This window comes from Prionailurus bengalensis, chromosome B1 (genome assembly GCF_016509475.1).
Source record: "Prionailurus bengalensis isolate Pbe53 chromosome B1, Fcat_Pben_1.1_paternal_pri, whole genome shotgun sequence".
In the NCBI taxonomy this organism is placed as follows: domain Eukaryota; kingdom Metazoa; phylum Chordata; class Mammalia; order Carnivora; family Felidae; genus Prionailurus; species Prionailurus bengalensis.
The window spans coordinates 25560751-25581856 of NC_057344.1; the positions used below are offsets into that span (position 1 = coordinate 25560751).

At 39.5% G+C, this 21106-nt stretch overlaps 1 protein-coding gene across 2 annotated transcripts in view; it reads right to left on the reverse strand.

The window, feature by feature from the left end:
* Positions 1–454: 454 nt before the first annotated feature.
* The window catches only part of TRMT9B (tRNA methyltransferase 9B (putative)), a 69619-nt gene continuing 48967 nt past the window's right edge, over positions 455–21106 (reverse strand). The window contains exons 3-5 of one of the 2 annotated variants that reach the window (XM_043560449.1): positions 14131–14285; positions 8166–8339; positions 455–1822 (exon numbers count right to left, since the gene is read on the reverse strand). In XM_043560449.1, coding sequence (XP_043416384.1) covers positions 792–1822; positions 8166–8339; positions 14131–14284 — 1359 coding nt within the window. In that variant the 5' untranslated portion in view covers position 14285 and the 3' untranslated portion in view covers positions 455–791. Of the gene's footprint in view, positions 1823–8165; positions 8340–14130; positions 14340–21106 lie in introns of both variants that reach the window. The other variant, XM_043560441.1, reaches the window with a different exon arrangement.

Sequence of the window (21106 nt, forward strand, 5' to 3'; positions counted from 1 at the left end):
TCTGATACCTACACATAGCACTCCCTACCTGCTGACGGTGCCTTTACAAACCTTCTGAGCAACACTGAAAGCCTTGTCATTTACATATTTGGAAGCAAGTTTGCTTACCATTTAGAAAAGTCCTCATAACAACTTGTCTCTCTCTACCGTCTCTGGCTTTTCTGAAGTATGAGGAAGGCCTTGGCAACAAAATAATTTATCACCTCGTTCAATTTACATGCATGCCACGGAAAAGGTTTACCTGTTATCTTGCAGACAAATCGAAAGTATAACCAGAGAAGCAGAAATTACCCCCCTTCATTATAAAAATGCTGTTCTAAAAAGGTATACTTAAAAAGAGAATCTTGTACAGAATTGTCAAATCACTACGTTGTACACCTGAAACTAGTATGTCGTAAGTTGACTCTCCTTCAATACTAATTAAAAAAAAAAAAAAAAAAGACAACAACCAGAATCTGTTAGAATCTGCGTGTAATACTGAAAAATGATACACATGTATCTTTATCATAACTTCGCCTTTCAGGGAAAAGAAAATCCTCACCATATTGAAGTTCATTTTATACTGCTGCTTCTTTTATATTAATGATTTATGAATACCCTTTGTCAAATGCTTTACATGCCAGGCTCTGTGTTCATCCAAATATTTAAAAGATGATCAAGTCATCATCTCTACAAAGCAAAGTAAAAATGCATTAAAAATAATAAAGTTGGATGCAAATTCAGGTAACCATACCAAACCCTGTGAAAAGACCATGGTCCATCTTTTGGAGGAACTGTCTAACATGATCTGGTCAATTGCAGTTGTCCTTTTTCTCGGCAATGATACACCAGTTGCCATGATCGTTCCCGGAGCTCAGAACATGCAGCTCCGACACGTTCTCCTTCAGCAGGCCGTAGAGCTCGCCCTCTCGAAACACATGGTAATAGCGCATCAAGGCTCTGGAATCCAAAACGTCGGGCTGTTGTTCTTCGACAGAAATTGTGGCATCTGGGTTGGAATCTGTGGAGTCGACTGCAGAAATCCTTCTCAGTATTTTACTAGAAGGGTCGCCTTCTTCTACATCACCTGCATTCACACGATTCGCATTGGTGTTGGTGCTTTCCAGAAAATTCCCATCTCCATTTCTCCTAACTTCTCTTTGCTGGCCTCCACGCAGATGTTTCTTTGTGGCTGGTGCTCTCAGCCACTCCAACTGTTTTTGCGAAGTCTCCACAAACACATCTTCATCTGAAGTTTGCTCTCTTGTTGACAATGGCTCTTGGCGATCTAAGTCTAAACTGGATTGTCTGGAAGGCTGGATCGATATGGTGCTACTGGCCCAAGCCTCTGTAGTCTTCAGGGGCCTCACTCTCTCAACTTGCTTCCTCAGAGTTGACTCATCCAAAGACCTAGAGAAAAACCAGGAACGAAAAGATTTTCCGAATGTGTTATAGAATCCATTTTCTTCCTCTCCTTCCTCAGAGATATTTGCACAACAGGCTCTGGCCATCATTGGTTCATAGTCCATGCTGTGGGACCGTTTGGAATGACCTTGCTCTTTAAAACAAACAGAGCAGCTACAGACAGAACAAGGAGGATGGTAGGGATGGCTTCTTTCTGGATGTCCACACTGCTGTTTTCTCCCAGGCTGGCTGGAGTCTGAGAAGAGCTGGGAGCATAAGGCCCTGTTCCACGGGACAAGCACATCTTGCTTCTCAAAGTGCCGGTTCTTTTGTTCCATGGCCCAAACATAAATCATCAGCTGGCCTCCAGGAACTAAGACCCTGGCCATTTCTTTTATTGCTCTGATTCTTCTCTGTTTTGTAGAAAAATGATGGATGACTGAAAAAGAAGAAACGAGACTTCAATGTGTACACATACATAAACTCTCAAATTTATATGCTAGTATTTTACATACAATGCAATTTCATACAATGCAATTTCAACACACAATAAAACCTCTTTATTTCCTACAGGGCAGGGCACATGGTGGGTATAGCAAAGCCTTGTTTAAGGGGAGATATAATTCTTATCTTTGGCTCCTATACTTCCTACACAATCTTAGGTAATTATGTAACGTATATGGATTTCAAGTTTGTTCATTTTTAATAAGACAAATAATGTGGGGGCGCCTCTGTGGCTCAGTTGGTTAAGCATCCAGCTTCAGCTCAGGTCATGATCTCATGGTTCGTGGGTTCAAGCCCAGCGTCCGACTCTGTGCTGACAGCTCAGAGCCCAGACAGAGCCTACTTCAGATTCTGTGTCTCCCTCTCTCTCTCTCTGCCCCTCCCCTGCTTGTGCTCTGCTCTTTCTCTCTCTCTCTCAAAAATAAATAAACATTAAAAAAATTTGTCTAAATACATAGATAAATTGTAAGTTCCAAATCCTTCCAGTTTCTGAATCCTATGAATTTGTTAAGTAGAAGGATGACCAATGTGAATTAATGAAATTTTCCTGGGAGCACTGTTAGGTAAGTGTTCTCAGTGGAAGACTATGAGATAATTCTTTACTTTAACAAATGATTGGTACTTCTTATGCACCAAAAGATTAACACCACTAATCAATGTTAACAAAATTAATACAGCAAATAGAAGTGGAGAAAAATGCTAAAGATTGTCTTCTTAGATAATGCAAAGATAAGCCAGCCTAGCAAAAGTCCAAATGATTGCTTATTATTTTTTTAAATATTAATATAAAGTGGCTGTGGATGTGTTTTTAAAAATCAACATATAGAGGTCATTGTTTTTCTTCTAATCCCTGCAAAGCTAAAGTGGAATTCAAGTAAGACTGTCTTTATCCAATCTAATGATGAAAATATTAGGCGTGTTTTCATCAAACATGGAAAGTGTGGAAAGTGCCAGTCTATGAGTTCTGAGAGGAGTCCAATCCCAGTACTATGTCAAGAGAAAAAACCAGATTGTTTTTCCACATGGAGGGGTAAGGCCTACCCCGTGTCTCAGGAAGGAAGTTAGTCCCAAGGGAAGTCTGGACACTACGCTCAGGTATGAGTAGTAAGATGAGAGATAGAGGATAGGAGGGTTCCTGAACCCCTCACCATAGTCCAGCGGGCAGCGGTGGTGTTAGGCAAATAAATCTCTAGTTTACCTGCCACAGAGAGATGGTAAATATCTAAAATGAGATTCTTGTATAAAGAAAGCTGTCAAAGGAAGATCAGTCAACAGGCACACGCGGTCTTGTTACCAATCAGGTTTCCGTCCCCACAGTCTCACACAGCACACATGCCCTGGCGTCCGCTGTCCTGCCACGCAGAGGCGTGAGAAGCCAGACGTGCGATGACGCGAAAATGGGTTGGACGAACAGGATGCCAGCGTATTTTATCCTAGATCTGACAGCAACTCACCTTGTGATCTTTGACCAATCACTTGACTTCGCTAGGCCTCAGACTGTTCCTCACTCCAATTCCCAAAGAGCCCCCACTTTTTTTACTGTTTATTATTGACACAGAGAGAGAGAGAGAACACGAGTAGGGTAGGGGCAGAGAGAGAGCCACAGAATCCAAAGCAGGCTGTAGGTTCTGAGTTGTCAGCACAGAGCCCAACGCAGGGCTTGAACTCAGGAACCGTGAAATCATGACTTGAGTCCAAGTTGGACGCCTGTCTGACTGAGCCACCCAGACGCCCCACCAGAGAGCCCTTTTTAATGGTTAATTTGAAAGCTTACATTTCTAGAGGCAGAGTCTTGGTGACTGAGCTAAAAGGAGGCACAGAGGTCAGGAGAGAGGTAGGATGATCCTAATGTTCATATCTATGACTATTCATGGCCGTGAATATCTCCCATGACTTGCACCTAATCCACTCCAGAATGTCTATGGATGTATTTTCTACATATGGTCATCCCTTGTTATCTGCAAATTCCATATTTGCAAATTTTGCTACTTGACAAAATGTATTTGTAGCCTCCACAACAGCACTCTCAGTGTTTTCCTGGTCATTTCTTGACATGCGTGTGGTGGCACAGAGCTCCCAATGTGCGTGTTTCCATCTAAGGTTGAGCAAGGCGACCTCTACTTGCCTGTTTTGGCTTTCTCCCTGTCAACAAGTGTCCTTTGGTGGCCTGTTTAGTGCCACGGTCTTTGCATTTGGTGCTTTTTGTTGGTGATTTCGCTGTTTAAAATGATCCCTGAGCATAGTGCTTAAATGCTGTGTGGGGTTCCTGAGTGTGAGAAGGCTAGGGTACGTCTTGTTGGATGAGCTTCGTTCGGGCTGTTGCCAGGAGTTCAAAATTGAATAAATTGTCTTTAAACGGAAATACATGTAAAATAAGGTTGTGTACAAATCAGTTGACAAAAAATGCAGCGACGAGAGGCTCACAGGAACTTAGTCCTTTATTTCCCCTGGGAGCAATGCCTCCGTATTCGCTAATTAAGTGTTTGAGGAGACTTCATAGAATATAATTACTGTGAATAATGACAGTTGACTGCGTTCCTTTTGGGGGCCAAAAAAGAAAAAAAATCATTAAAATAGGACCACTTTAATATAGTAATCTCTTTTTAGCAGATTCCTATGTCTTCAACATTTTAGAATTCCGGGCTTCAAAAGAAGTCTTTTTTTAAAGGAAGAAAGTCTTTATACATAATAGTTCCTTAAACATCTGTTATGTGATGATTCACTTTAATAGCATAATATCACCCAGGAAATACCTGAATCTTTTATATTGTTTAATATTTATATTTAACATGTAATACTAAGTAACTTTTAGGCCAATTCTTTTTTGAAAAACTTTACAAATGAAGATTTCTTCATTATATAAAAAATGTATTATATATGCATCTGTATATTCTATGTAAAAACATTATAAATGTAACCAAAATGGGATGTGAAGATGCATTTTTATGAATTATAAATGTCAGGAAACTATATTGAGTTTTTTTTCTTTTCTTTTAATTTTTTTTAAATTTACATCCAAATTAGCATATAGTGCAACAATGATTTCAGGAGCAGATTCCTTAGTGCCCCTTACCCATTTAGCCCATCCCCCTCCCACAAGCCCTCCAGTAACCTTCAGTTAGTTCTCTGTATTTAAGAGTCTCTTATGTTTTGTCCCCCTCCCTGTTTTTATACTATTTTTGCTTCCCTTCCCTTATGTTCATCTGTTTTGTCTCTTAAAGTCCTCATATGATTGAAGTCATATGACATTTGTCTTTCTCTGACAAATTTCACTTAGCATAATCCCTCCAGTTCCATCCACGTAGTTGCAAATGGCAAGATTTCATTCTTTTTGATTGCTGAGTAATACTCCATTGTGTGTATGTGTGTGTGTGTGTATACACACACACACACACACACACACACACACACACACACACACCACATCTTCTTTATCCATTCATCCATCAACGGACATTTGGGTTCTTTCCATACTTTGGTTATTGTTGATAGTGCTGCTATAAACATGGGGTTGCATGTGTCCCTTTGAAACAGCACACCTTTATCCCTTGGATAAATACCTAGTAGTGCAATTGCTGGGTGGTAGGGTGGTTCTATTTTTAGTTTTTTGAGGAACCTCCCTACTGTTTTCCAGAATGGCTGCACCAGCTTGCATTCCCAGAGACTATATTGAGTTTTTAAAGGCTAAAAAAAAAAATCCCCTTTTGTTTAAAAAGCATAATCACAACTTAAAGGCAAAAATAGTATGCAATAGGGGCACCTGGGTGGCTCAGTCGGTTAAGTGTCTGACTCATGATCTCGGCTCAGGTCATGATCTCACAGTTCGTGAGTTCAGGCTTTGTGCTGTGTGCTGACAGCACAGAGACTGTTTAGGATTCTGTCTCTCCCTCTCTGTGCCCCTTCCCTGCTTGCGCGTGCGCGCTCTCTCTCTCTCTCTCTCAAAATAAATAAATAAATAAATAAATAAATAAATAAACAAACAAACAAACAAACAAACTTAAAAAAATACTGGTCAATATATGTATACTATAGCCACATGTTCCTGCTGAGACCCCAGAAAATAGGTAGGTTGAATTCAAGTACTGGATTCTAGAATTCGATGGGAAGTTACAGAAGATCATCTTTAAAGTCTTGTTAATTCTTGATATTTTATGATGTGCTGTCATTTGACTTTTCCAATGTGCAGGTCTCCTTTAACTGAAAGCGTAAAGCAGAGTTTTGCAACCTCAACACTACTGACATTGTGGGCTAGATAATTCTTTGTTGCAGGGGGCCAGCCACTAGATGACAGGAGGTTGTACACACATCCAGTTGAGCCAGCGAAAAATGTCTCCAGACATTGACAAGTGTCCCCCAAGGGTGAAAGGGGCACCATAACCCCATGCCGAGAATGACTGGCATAAAATAAGTAGTCGATTGGCCCTGTTGTAATATATTGCTAAATTTTGTTAGAATTGTCAAGCTATTCTCAAACTAAGTGGAAAGAGTGTTTCTTCCTCCAAGCTGTCAGAAAAACATGTGGAATGTATAATTAGATACGGTGTTGACCTCTCAAATTATTATTAGGAGTCATAGAAAAAGCATGTCTCTTTATATATATATTTCTTCATGCTAAGATTAGCAAAAGTGCCAGCATAAAATTCTAAATAGGGAAGTAAATATGTATGGACATAAGAGAGACAGACTATCAAAATTTTTCATAAGATAGTTCTAAATGTGAAACCTCGCTGAAAATGACCACGTTACATTAATACAGTTACAGTTCCGAAAAATACATGGTGTGTTTCCACCTAAAGAAGCATTTTTCTTCAGAAGACGGCAACCAGGTATGTTGCATTTCTTCTGCGGACAAAGCAGGAGACCTAAACTGGAAGCAGAGAAGCACCTAACCACGTACACATGGAGCATTTGCCAGAAGTCGGACAGCTGGGCGCTATCCCTGTGCCCGCCACAGTGGCTCATGGCACAGCCTTGAAACTCATGTAAACGAACATTTAGCCTCTGAAACTAATGTAAAGGAACACAAAGAACAAAGAACACACTTCTCTGACCTCTCCCCGATTTCTCATTCTTTAGGTGGAATATCCAACCCAAAAGCTTTCTTTCCACTAAAGATTCAAAACACTTTAATGAGTTTCTTGGTGTAACAAGACTCCCTCCTCATAATGTTTATGCCCAAAATGGACTTGACCGTTTCATCTGCAACTAAGTAGGGCTGGCCTACAGCAGGTTTCCACGGCAACCACGTCCTGCCAGTCCTGACTAGTTTCAAGGCTGTGGCCTCCAGGCCTGCATCCCCTCACTGTGCAAAGTTATAGTCCCCATCTATTGTTGAATAGATTAAGTCCTCATTTCCTGCAGGAGAGAGCAGTCTCCTCGTGAATTTTTATCTCCCAGTTTTTATCTAGTCAGTCAGTTTTATATAGGATCACCTTGCTTTGTGTGTAATCTATAGTCAAATAGATTAATTTTAAGTGTATTGGAGCAAATCCTTTGCTTTGCACAAGATTTTCCTCTTTGCAAAAGAACTTGGTGCAAGGTTCCCTAGCACGTCCCATTTTCAATGGGACTAAAAGTCTAAGTTTCAGGATTACATGTATTGAGTAAAATGAGCCATATCTGTGTATATTTCAGGCACAGGTCTTTGTTGTTTCTTTTCATTTGTGGACTGTGTTTTTATGGGGCACACTTGATGGGAAAATATGAGGAACATATTCCCTAGAATATAAACAATCTCTAGCAGTAAGAGAGCCGAGTGATGTGAAACTAATGTAGTCCGGGACCGGGTGAGGCCATCTTCCCCGGTGCCCTCATGCACCAGTGAGTAGCAGATTGGATGACACATCCTGCCGGGTGACATTCAGTGCATGAGTTTTACAGTGTTCTGCTAATAAAGGACACAGTCATGACCTAAAGTAGGTAATAAGACTTCTAAAGTTCTACTTCGCATTGGGAGAGCCTGGCTCTATTTCAGTATAACAGAGTATGAAATATTTCAATGACTAAAATTCCTCTAATACTTTCTTATAAGTAAAAGAAATTGGAATGAGTCATGAGAACACAGTACCAGTTTGAAGGTTTAGTGAAAACAATCCTATGTAGCACCTTATGTACATTTGGGATTAGTCAAATGATCCAGTTGAAATATTTTTAAAAATTAGATGAAATGAATCACACTGACGTTTCTACAAAGAATGAATGTTGAGTTGTGAGAATGGCCTCCACCATTCATGTAATGTCATTGTCCTGGTGAAGAGGGAACGTGTGACCTGCCTTACCTCCTATGGAGATGATGGCATCGAAGCCCTGATCCCTAAAGGGGAGATGAAGGTTGTCACATACCATGACTTCACATCCTCTACTCCGGGCAATCTCTACCAATGGCCCGCAGTAGTCACAGCCCAGGGTGTACACCTGGCTGTTCACTTTAAGATACTTTCCAGTCCCACAACCTGTAAGAGAAAAACCTGTGTTACATACTGTCCTCCCGGAAAGTGGAACACGGTGAGTTTGTCTTACAACAAGGAATAGAAACAACTTTGTATTAACTAACCGAGACAGACTACAATGTGGTTTGAAGATATTCACAAAAGCCAAAGAAAGATCTTCAGAGGGCACTTACATATGTTCATCCATAACAGAAGATGGAAAAGAATAGGGAAAAAGAAATAACATTTATTGAACATTTAATGAGGTAACGTCCATAGGGATTGGCCCACTAGCACAACCAAAAACTGTTAGCTGGCTCATGACAGTGGCTGAGTTTCCTAGTACCCTAGGAATGGTGCCCAGGCCTTTACAAAACTACCTTCACATACATATTTCATTATGCAGAAGTCCGTACGTGATGGCATTTATTCTCATGTTATCTCTCCAGACATTCTTAACATTTACTGGCTGCATAAAACAAACTACTGCCAACCATTTTCACTGGATATAAACAAAACAATCTATACCATAACACACGTTTTTCAAAAATTTGGAATTTGAATGAAAAGGGAATTTCGAGAAATTTTTATCCAATCTATTGTCAGTTCTTGGTTTTAAATGATCTCTGTTGACTCAGCATACAAGCTTTAGAGCTATTTTTTTCTTCTTAAACAGACCACTTATGACATTCATTTGGCAGAAACCCAAGTAATTCAATATTTACACAACCCAAAGATCTAGATCAATCAGATCTGATACTACGATGAAGAAGGAAGTAACAGGAGTGAGTAACCATCTTGAAACAAGACCTTCTGGGGTCTGATACCTAGTATTATATTGTAACACAGACATAGCAGTGAATTCCTTTTTCAGAAATATTTAAAGATATCATGGGAGCTGATATCCCTGAAAAAATATCTACCACTCTTCAAGCATGATTAGTTTGCTGCTTCCAAAATGGCAGGCCATTCAAAATTATATGAGACACCAAAAGTATAATTAAAGTTCATCGATGATGCCATCTGAGACAGTGGCAAGTACGTGAATAAAAACAAGATTTCCAATGTCATCATTTTAATGTGATTGGGGTCTTAGAAATATTTTAGATGTCATAGCCACTGTTCCTAAGAATACTTATGAGGAAAAGTAACCAATATTTGAGGGGAGTTATGAGGAAAATAGGATTCACAAAGTACTTTAAAATTGCAATCCTGAATATTTCAAAGATGATGGTCCTGGTTGAAGGAAAATAATCTGGCAAATGTGTTTGCTTTTTTATTTTTAATTGGCTCAGAGGATACATTTAGAAAAATGAAAGAGAAAATTACCTCCGACTAATAAGAACAGGTTCATGACAAACTGGTGGTTATCAGATGGGATGGGTGAAACAGGTGAAGGGGATTAAGAGTAACACTTATCGCCATGAACGCTGAGTAACGGATAGAACTGTTGAATCGCTGTGTTGTTTTTGTTTTGGGGGTTATTTGGGGGTTATTTTTATTTGTTGAATCACGACACTGTACACATGAAACTAATATAACATTGTACATTAATTCAGGAATTAAAAAGTAAAAACAGAAAGAACAGGTTCATGGACCACTAGAGCTAGAGGGAGGTGTTCAGAGGGCGTCTGGCAATACTGAGGCAACCCAGTCCTTGTCAAATCTCAGCATCACCGTCTAGGGCCCGTGGCACCCTCGATTTATCCCATTTTCGTTTCTGATGGCATTCATTTTGAAGCATAGTGGTGGATCTCGCAGACATGATGCAATTATTTATTTTCCAACTGCATACACTGAGACGATAGAGAGGGGAAGATTTTATCCTAATGAGGAAATCAGAACTCCTGCCAAGCCTAGTGACCCCATTATCTTAAATGTGCAAGAAGTATATCAAACATTTTTGATACGGCAGCAAGCTCCAGTACACAAGTCATGTGGCTTTACAAAATCTCATTAAATGATAACCTTTCACAGTATTGAAGAGAGCTAAGAGAGTGCGTGCTTACATTCCTCTCTATTTTCTATTCTGTACCACACTCAAAGAAGAAAACATAATTGCCTCAATTCAACGAAATGTTTTGGTGCATGGTGGGCGAGTGTTTGCTAGAAATAACTAATTTGAATGTTTCCTCTCGAGTTTGCAGGAACAACTACATTTTTTAAATTAAGAGTTTTTGCTAAGACCTTTATCTGAAGCAGAATTCTCTTTTCCCGTAGGAAAGACAAGAGTAAAGCCTACTTATTTCCCATTTTATATACATTTCTTGAAAGCAGAGATGAAGGGATACGTTTTATTCTGTAGGCATGGTGCTTGCCACGGAGCAAGAGTTCTAAATTTTTATTGACTCGATGAAGGAATGGTAAATAGGGAATGACTTAGTAAATTAAATCTTACTACAGAGATTGGGAATAAATACATAGAGTTAAGAGGCAAAGGGAATCTTAATTATTGAAAAGGAAATTTTTGTTATGTACACAAAAATACCATTTTTAATACTATTAGGACAGACGGTTGTCTCTGATGTCAGGTAAAAAGGTAACCTTGCTCAAAAAGAATCTGGCTCTGGTCTTCTTCCTATTTTCTAAACTAATCTAAACAAAGATCTCAAACCCCAGAACACCCTCCATGAACCATCTAATGTCCTTAAGCGACTAGCCCATTTGAGGTAGCCATATTGTCATGATTGAAGAGATCATAGTATTTCCTGAGAGTACTTTGGATTTCTGCTGTCTTTGAATCTTCGAAGTTCTTTTCACTTAGGCTGTAATTTCTGCTCACTTGATTCCTGTTACTGGCCCAGACGACTTAGTTTCCATCAGGAACTCTTGGTGATGGAATGATGGGGAATGGGGTGATGTGGTGAATAAAATCTAAGTCGACTAAAAGTTGCACCACTTAAATAGTGAAAACAGCCTAGAAAATTGTAGGCAACTGGAACCTGATTATGGCCAGATGTTGATTATTTATGCAAAGTTTTACTGGTAATTAACTATGGATTGCTAATATAGTAACCAGTCAAGTTAACCAATATAACAAACCATTGATTTTAGCCAATTGGAAAACCTGGAAAGAAAAAAAAATGTCCTTTTGGAGATAGTCGTGTTAGCTTACTTTCTTCTCTTCTACTCTCCTTGGGCTTTTGTCTTTCTTCTTCATTTACTTCTTAACTTCACTCTTATTTTAAAACCTATCCCCTTGTGTAATCAAAACAGTACCATTGATTTATTGAATAGTAAAAATGTAAAAGCACAAAACTTGAAAGATACAAATGGGTAAACAAATATTTACTGGATATGATTATGAATTTGCACAGGGCACCCAAGGAATATTATTTGTACCATAATTTGTAGTAGCAAAATATGGCAAACACCATATATCTGTCAGTACGGTGCTATTTATCAGAGAATGGTGTGCAGCTTTAATACTGGGCAGCTCTGTAAGCACAAACATGGAATGATCTCCACCAGATATTAAAGGAAACGCAAGTTAGGTGTCTAACAGTTTGTAGAACATACCACCATTTGCATAATCAAAGAAGGAAACTCACCCATATATATACCGCTATGCACAAATATGCTTATACTTAAGTGAACTCTCTCAAGATTATACAAGAAGCCAACTGCTCCTGGCATGGGTTACTTGGTGCCACAGGACTGGGACGGGATGCTCTTTTCACTGTACGCCCCTTTGTACCTTTGTTACGGAGCCATGTAAGTGGGTTACCTATCAAAAAATTTTTCAGCAATTGGGATTCCTCCTTTTTTTTCATCGTTTGTTCCTATCATTTCCTCACTATTTCTTTTGAATTGTTCACCATATTCTTTTGTACTGACTTTGAAGAATGCTCTGTAGGTGAAGCAAATGATCCAGTATTTTTATTAGATAAGTTACAGATATTTTTACTCAGTTGTCTGTTTTTTTTTTTAACTTCAGTTATATACTTGTCTAGATTTTTGCCTTGTTGAACTTTTAAATTTTTATATGGTCAAAGATATCGATGCAGTCCATTTTCATTATTCACAGGTTCTGTATTTGCATGTTTACCTGCTGGATAAAATTTGTTACCCCCAAATCAATACTCAAGCACCTGCACGGTGGTTACCAACAAGCCAGCGTATAGAACAGCAAAAATTTTGGAAAAATTTGAGTTGTCTAAGGGGCCCATTACCCATGTCTTATTTTGGTTCTCACCCTACCAACAAGGGTCCTTTATGTGGTCTATTTAGTGGCACTTTTTTTTTTTTTTTTGGCATTTTTGTGCTTTGTGCAATGATTTCATTGTTTAAAATGGCCTCTGAGCATACGGCTCAAGTGGTGTGTAAGGTTCCTAAGCCCAAGAAGGCTATCACGAGCCTTATGGACAAGATATACATGTTAAATAAACTTTGTTCAGGCTTGAGTTATAGTGTGTTAGCCTTGAGTTCAATGTTAATGAATCTATATAGTAAATAATGTGTCTTCAAATAGACATACACATGAAACAAGGTTAGGTATTGATCAGTTGACAAAAGTGTGACCAGAGGCTCACAGGAACCCTAATCCTACATTTCTTTTAGGGACCATAATTCAGTATTCACGAATTCAGTGTTCATGGCAATTTTATAAACTTGACATAGGGACTGTGAATAATAACAACTGTATTTTCTTTTATGATTTCTGACTTGGTGTTACAGAGGGGCCTTTGTCCTAGGTGGATATTAAAAAAAAAAATCTAATTGTCAGTCATCTAGTTCTTTAATGATTTCATTTTCTTATACCCAAATCTTTGTTTGGAATTTTTGGTGTAAGATATGAGAATGTAGCATGTGATGATACTGTTATCCCAAAGTCACTTATTAAATGGTTCCTTTTCTCCTATTTTAATATTCTGGCATTTTGCTAACATTGTGGTTGGTAAGAGTTCCAAACTCGAGGTATCTTCTGAAACCACATTTAATTACAAAAAAAAAAAATGACATGCTAGATTTTTCAGAGACTCTCCATTTCTACGTGATATGCACCCCTTCCCCAAATTCCACACTGCTCATACCATCCTTAACATGCTAAAAGTCCTGGGCACTGGGACTAATACTAATATCTCTTGCTAATATTTAGAATAAATATTTACAGTAAATGGCAAATCAGATGGAATTTACAACTACAAAAATTTATGACTTCTGGGCACAGTCTGCATGCAGTTGCTGGAAACAGTTTTAGATGGACATGCCTCAAATAGAAACCCTACCGTGTCTTAAACTTAGTCTTAGATCTACTGGGTTGTGGTTTACCACTGATTCAGAAAGACACTGAGCCAAAGTCTTCCAGGCAAATCAGTGATTATGAAGGTATGACCTAATTAAAGATATGCTCCAATAATGAAAGACCTACAGAATAGTGAAGGGAAAGGATCTATGAGATTAATAAGAGGTTATAGGACTTCTTTTGTAATCCCACAATTCTGGCTCTTCTGTAGAAGGCATGAGAGCCGCTCAAGGTGAGCCACCAAAACATTATGAGAGTCACTCTACATTTCAAATGGTCAGTTTCACCCGCAGTCATTTGTCATGATTTATTCATTCAATGTCAGGTCGATTTCGCGGGAGGATGTATGCAGAGGTTCTTGAAAAGGTCACCATTGTATAAATGTAGATTTCAGGAAGTTTCCTAACTTTCTGACTTGATGAATTTCTGCTATAAAGTGAATACTCTAGGTCCTGGCAGGCCAAGGACACAATTTTCAACTTCTGGGTAGAACAAAAATGTAAAGTGAATCTGAAAAGGAAAGGCACAATAGAATATATTTCAGACTATGTGGCACAACCCCGGGGTTACCTATGTCAGCGATGAGGCTGCCCGGCTTCTGCTCCTGGAGGAACTGACGGACTCGAGGCCAGGCTTTGCTCTGCAGGTCATTGAAGTAAGGTGCGGTGCCCTCATACACATCATGTACGTGCTGCTTTTCCAGCTGGGCAGCTTCATGATCCATCCTGGGAATGGGGCCACCCCCAAGAAATGCCGGTCAGAGTATACAGCAGAAGGAGCTGAAGGAGGATGCAGATTTTTCTAAGATTAGGAACCTACAACTGCCAAGGTCATACTGTCCTTATACTTCTTTTTTTTTTAACTGAAAATAACAAAATCTGCACTGTAACCCCACCATAATTGTCCAAAGACTAGCAAATGCATAGTTTTTACCTGCATATCTTCAGAAAATAATGGTTTGGAAATGAGCCAGTCAGTGTAAGTTCCTGTACAAGATCAATTCTTAATTCTGGAAGCATATACAAAAGGTTCACCAAATGGTTCACCCTGGATAAAATCATTCTATTTAATGCTACAGAAGTTTTAAAATTTTATAACAGGTAGCTCATCACTCCAATCCAATCACAAAGCCCTATTGATTCGACCTTTTTAATGTCTTTGGATGCTAACCATTTCTCAATCTCCCTACTGATCCAGCTTTAGAAAAGGTGCTCGCCTCTTGTCTGAATTACTTTCATAGCCGTAAACAGATTTTGGGGGGACAGATTTTGGTTGCCCCTCAATCCCTTTCCTTCACTTATGGAAGGAACTATCCACAACTGTTTTCCTAAAACAGAAATCTAATAATGTTGTTTTCCATCTTAGATTTCTTCAAAGGCATTTTATAGCTTGTCCAGTCAAGTTCAGGTGTCTTACTAGGGCATACAAGGCTCTTTCTGATCTGGCCTCAACTTATCTCTTAAAGCTATTTCTCACCGCCCTTCCCTAGCATCAGATGAGGCTGTATTGCTCAGTGCCCCATGGTTTCTCAGACGCGACACACTCTCTCATCCAGGGGTCTGAACGGATACTTATGCTTTGCCTGGCTAACTTCCGTTCATTCTTGACATGAGCATCACCTCTTGCAGAAAGCCTTCTCTGACCTCTCATGCAGGATCAGGAAATCAGAAAGGAGTGAGAAAATGAAAGAGCAGTCTTAGAGGCCCCTGCTGGGTTAGGTTTAATCTTTGAATTATTCTCTTGTGGCATGTGAGTGAAGAGTATCCCAGGGAAGTGGCCAGGGGCTCAGCTTGTAGCTTTTTACCAATCAATATGAAAGTATTTTCAATCATTTAAGAACCCATTTGGCCCCACTGGTGCGTATCAGCTAGTTTGCTCCTGCCCCTTTTACTCCCGTGCATCCCATGCACGCTGCCACCGACACAAAGGGCTATAATCATTGATTGGATATTTGCCTGTAGCACTGGCTGGAAGATGCTAGAGTTCAAGGACTCGCCTTATTTAATGCCGAATCTGCCAGAGTTTGCACACGGCAGATGCTCAATAACGAACAAACACAAGCAGAACTGACTAATCCTGAGTCCAGAGGGTGGCACTGGGTTTGGTAGAAAAGGGAGTGACCCTGGGGGGTGTGGGAAGAGATACACTCACAAACTTGAAGATGAAAGAGTGACAAGAGAGGGGTACAGTCTCTAGACAGCAGACAGCCTGTGTGTCCTCCTCCCCACCCTCCGTCCCCCTCACCAGTCCCACCCTGGAAAGTAGAAAGCACTTGAGCAAGATGGTATCTGATTAGTTATTGCAAAGTACCTCCCTTCTTACCCTCCTTTGCATTTAAGAAATCTCTTGTGGAGAGGGGTGCCTGGGTGGCTCAGTCGGTTAAGCATCCAACTCTTGATTTCAGCTCAGGTCATTGATCTCACAGTTCGTGAGTTTGAGCCCCGCATAGGGCTCTGCACCGAGATAGCAGAGACTGCTTGGGATTCTCTCTCTGCCCCTCCCTACTTGTCTCTCTCTCTTTCTCAAAATAAACATTAAAAAAAGAAAGAAAGAAATATCTTGTGGAGAGATACTTTGAGACAACATAAATACCCTGTTTCTCATACTCTCATCCACCAGTTGTAGCATCCTATCCATTGGTGATGCTTGCCCCAAACAGTTATTACTATAATTATCACCAAATGATGCTATTTCAATTCCCTCATCCATTCTATGGCAAGGAAGAGCTTTTCAGGATTGACTCTTAAGAAAACAAATGAGCAGTAGACTATCCTTAATTACTACGGGCTGCCCACAGCCCCTGCAGAAAATCTGGCAAACTCCTAACAGAGTACAAATCTCATTTGTGAGGTCTGACAAAACTTCCACCCAAACTGAAACAGCTTATATTGCACCCTCAACTGGAATTTACAAAGTAAACATATGGCCGGCTATAACTGCCTACACACCAGAAAAACCCAAACACTGAGCGCTTTTCTTTTTAATCAACATCTCAGTAGACTTACGTCTGCTTAAATTTTTTTTTTCCCTCAAGGAATCAGATCCGGCAATACAATTTGGAGGAACCCTAAAACAAATAAATTTTACTTTCTTTTACTTGCACATGGTAATTGGCAGTCAACATAAACACAATTATCTTCAATCTGGCTCTACCTGCAAGATCAGAATTTGTAGTATCTGAACAGTACCTCTTGGAGACCTTTCACTACGTCCTCTCCCAAACTGCCTGGCCTCTACCGTAAACAAGGAGCTCTTTTAAAGTGTGTGAACAATATAAGTCCACTTTGTTTTTATTGTATTTTACAGTTAAGAGTATATACTGCAGAATGATTAGCTGTGAAACTGATTTGTGGAGCTGGGGCTATCCAAGGTGACATTTTTAACACTGGATTTAAATTTCCTGCAATATTTTCCATATGAATTTTATGCACATAAGCAAATTCCTTGTGGATTAGATCATGTGATTAAGCTAGTGAGGTTGGTACTATAAAATACGAGTGGGGTTCAGGGTGAAGCTAGGGAGATAGGGTTAGGTTTAGCCAGGCTTTTTAACCTGTGGGCTGTCAAATTCTAGGCCCTTGTAGCTAGCTGATGCCTTGTTGGTGAGTCATGAGAGAAGGGAAAATAATTTGAAAGGTAAGGAGAAGTCAGATGTAGTAATACACTGAAAATTCAAAGCACTAATTTAGATTTTATTTTAAGTGCAATGGAAAGTAGAAAATAGTTTTAAGTTGGTAGATGGGTTGGGGGAGGTAGGTAACATGATTGGATTTACAATTTAAAAATATTTTTTTAATTTTTATTTTTTTTTTTTCTAGAGAGTGCACACATGTGAGTAAGGGAGGGGCAGAGAGAGGGAGGGAGGGAGAAAAAGAAAGAAAGAATCTTAAGCAGGCTCCATGCCCAGTACAGAGACTGACTCTGGGCATCCTCCAATGACGGTGAGATCATGACCTTAGCCAAAATCAAAAGTCCAAGGCTTAACCAACTGAGCCACCCCGGCACCCCTGGTTTTATAATTTTAAAAGATCCCTCTAGGCATATCTTTTAGAGTAGCTATTATTTTATTTGTCACAACCCCCTTTCTTTCGATAATTTGTATCTTGTCCTCCCTGGATGAGCAGGGGACCCAGGCCTGGCCAATCATGGTATCTCTATCCCGGGACACAATCATTGGTTCAAGGCGATGCAAGGTGAGCCAATCAGAGTCCTTCCTTGAGATAGCTCCGTGTGGAGCTAAAGAACAAGTGGCCCCACCTCTGGCATTACAGAGCTGTAAAGATGTGAAGGTCGGGCTGCCAGTGGCTAACTTTCCCCACATAGCAAAGATCTGTCTTTAGGTAGAAGAGAATGAAGTGAGGCAAAGTGAATAGACGAGAGACCAATGCGGTGGGAAAAAGAATCATGGCAAGCATAAAATCCTGGTTCTGTTCCCGGAAACTTTGGTTCCTGCAGTCCTGGGGGCTACTCCTCCTACCCAACTCAGGGTCCGTCTGTTCCCGTTTGTGCTTACTCTTGTTGGGTTTCTGACCTGGCCAGCACAAGAGTCCTCTCTAGTTCAGCATTACTTCTACCAAGAGCTTTCTTTTTCTGTTCTACTTCTAGTTTGTAGTCCTTAGAAAATGGAAGAGAGGAGAGAAAGTGATAAGAAACTAACAAAAGAGGTCAGTGCCTTGATGTATTTCCCATGTATTTCCCTTCCCTTCCCAAAGAGAAGGACATCAGCAATTCTTCTAGCCACCGGGTCATCATTAAGAAGTCAAACATGTTTAGATGTCCTGTTCTGGGCATGTGATCAGGATAGCACTTCCCCACTCAACTTCATTCAGGCAAAGCCATGTGTCTTGTTTTGACCATTAAATATCAGAAAAGATGTGGATTACACCTGGGGAGAAGCTTTATGAGCTGGCCTATAGCTCCAGTACCCTTTTCCGTGTCTCTGCAAAATTATGGAAATAGCGATGTAGGACACACCCCCCCCCCGCCCCCACCCCGAGCGATTTCTCTTGATGGACAGACATGATGTGTGTTTTAAGCCAAAAAAGGGGGGAATAAACAGCTCATCATAAATGCCGAATAAGTAATGATAAAACAAAGACTATCAATCCTATGCTATTAAAAGGGACCTTGTGACTATGTGAGTCTATCCTACTTTTTTCTTCATAAACATTAACATTTTCCTCTTTACTATAGATGTAACAAAATTGGGAGAAAACAGGATATAGTACTATATCCCACTTTTTAAAACTTAATTTAATATTGTGAGCCAAGAAGTGACTTTTGCCTGTGGTTTTCTCCAAACTTCTCAAATAAATGTAATTTCCTTCATCCCTAAATCGATGTGTTTCATAGTCTACCAAGTATTATAATGACTTAAGTAACTCTACCAGATTCTGAACTACTAAAGAAACAACGTTAAATATACATCTTTGCTTAGCACTAGATTTAAATATAACAGGTCTAACCACATTTAATGAGTAAATGGAAAATGAAACTCCAGCCAAATAAACTATATATATTTTTTATTTTTTTTATTTTATTTTTAACAGTTTAGGTACAACTGACATATGACTAACTGCACATATTTAACGTGTGCAATTGGGTAAGTTTTAGATGGACATACCTTGGGCACCATGAGACAATTATGATAATGAATATAGCCATCACCCACACAGTTTCCTTGCGCCCCTCTGTAAGCCATCCCTCCCACCTTTTCATTTTTCTTAATGCCATGTTTCTGGGTAAAGAAACCGGGATGTATGGGTGCACACTGAGACATATGTCCAATACCCACAATTCCAAACGTAACCTTGAGATTTGATGTGAGCACCAAAAGATGAAATACTTCTAGCGATTGTTGTCAGACTATACACGTACCACACAAATGTATAAACAGTAAAAATATTCAGAGGAGTTGAAAAGGCTTCACGAGAAAAGATTTTCCTAGCATCTCATCAAGGAGATGAGACATTGCACTTGACCTACAGAGAACACAGGGAATGCTGAGAGACCTTGTTTTATCCCCAGGAGTGGCTCCTTGTCCCTAGGGAGGAGTCACTATAGCTGCGTATCGTCAGAACAGTGTCTATAGTAACCATTCCTGGAAAGTCAGCTCAGAGACTGAGGTAATAGCCTCTAAACTCATGGCCCAATCACCAGAAGGTATTTGTCTTTTGTTTGTGACGGGAACTTCTGTTACATTTTATCCTGAGTTTCTTTCTGCACCATTATTTTCTCTGCAGTCAGTGTTCCATGTTTTGGCTCAATGGAAAACACACTTGTTTTTGTTTTTCTTATTTAATTCCATCTCAAAATACCTACTGAGTATATTTCTGAATTAAAGCCTCTTGCTATGAGGTAAAACAATATAGCTTTTAGAAGAAGAGAGAGAACATCTATAGAATCTTGAGGTAGGTTAAGATTTCTTGAACAGGTCCTTGAAAGAACTAACCATAAAAGGGAAAATAAATAAGTTAGACTATATTAAAACTAAGACATTAGTAGGAGAGTGAAAATTCAACCCACAGGATGTGAGAAGATAGTCACAGTACGTACATCTGATGAAGGACTTGTATCCAGAATACAAAGAATTCTTCCACATCATTAATCAAGAGACCGATAAATCAATATAAACATGGGCAACCCTCCCCCCACCCAGAACTTCACAGTGGGCAGGAGATGGGCAGGAAACACATGAAAAAGTTCTCCTCTTCATTCATAACAGGCAGTTGCAGAAAAAACCACAGTGTGACACTTAGATGAGAGAATGGCTAATATGAAGAAAAAAGAGAATATGAAGTGTTGGTGAGAACATGGGGCTGCCAGAATTAGAATATGCTGCTACTAAAAGTGTAAACTGTGTCAGCCTGTTTGGAAGATTTTTTGGCAAGTGACAACCAAAGCCAAACCTATGCATATCCTGTGGCTCAGAGATTCTACTCTTTATATATGTGTATACATATCCAAAAGAAATGCACACACATGTTCACCAAGAGACAGAATTTCCACATAGCACTCTTCAAAACAGCGCAAACATGGAAACTATCTGTATGCCTAATATCAGTAGAATGATCAAATAAATTGTAATGGATTCATGAAATGAAATATTGTAGAGCAACAAGAATGGAAAGTCTGTGACTATATGCAATGAGATGGATCAATCTCATAAATGTAATGTTAAAAGAGAAAGACACAAGGAGTATCAAGTGTAGGATTCCATTTATGGAAAGTACAAAACCAGGTAAAACTAATCTTTGCCATTAGAAGTGGGATAATGGTTACCAGGAGATGTAGTAATTGCAAAGGAGCATGGGAGAACTGTCCCCTGGGGTGCGGATAATATTCTATTTCTTGATCTGGGTTCTGGTTACACAAGTGTGCTTATTTTGTGTACACTTACATGTACTTTTGTCTATATTTCAATTTAAGAAAACCCTTTCACTTTCAGACGGTTGTCTTACTATGTACTTTAAAGCATTTTAAAACTCAAAGCTGAGCAGAGTATTCTTTCTCAGCTGTGTCCTGCCACTCCCAGGATGAATGAATG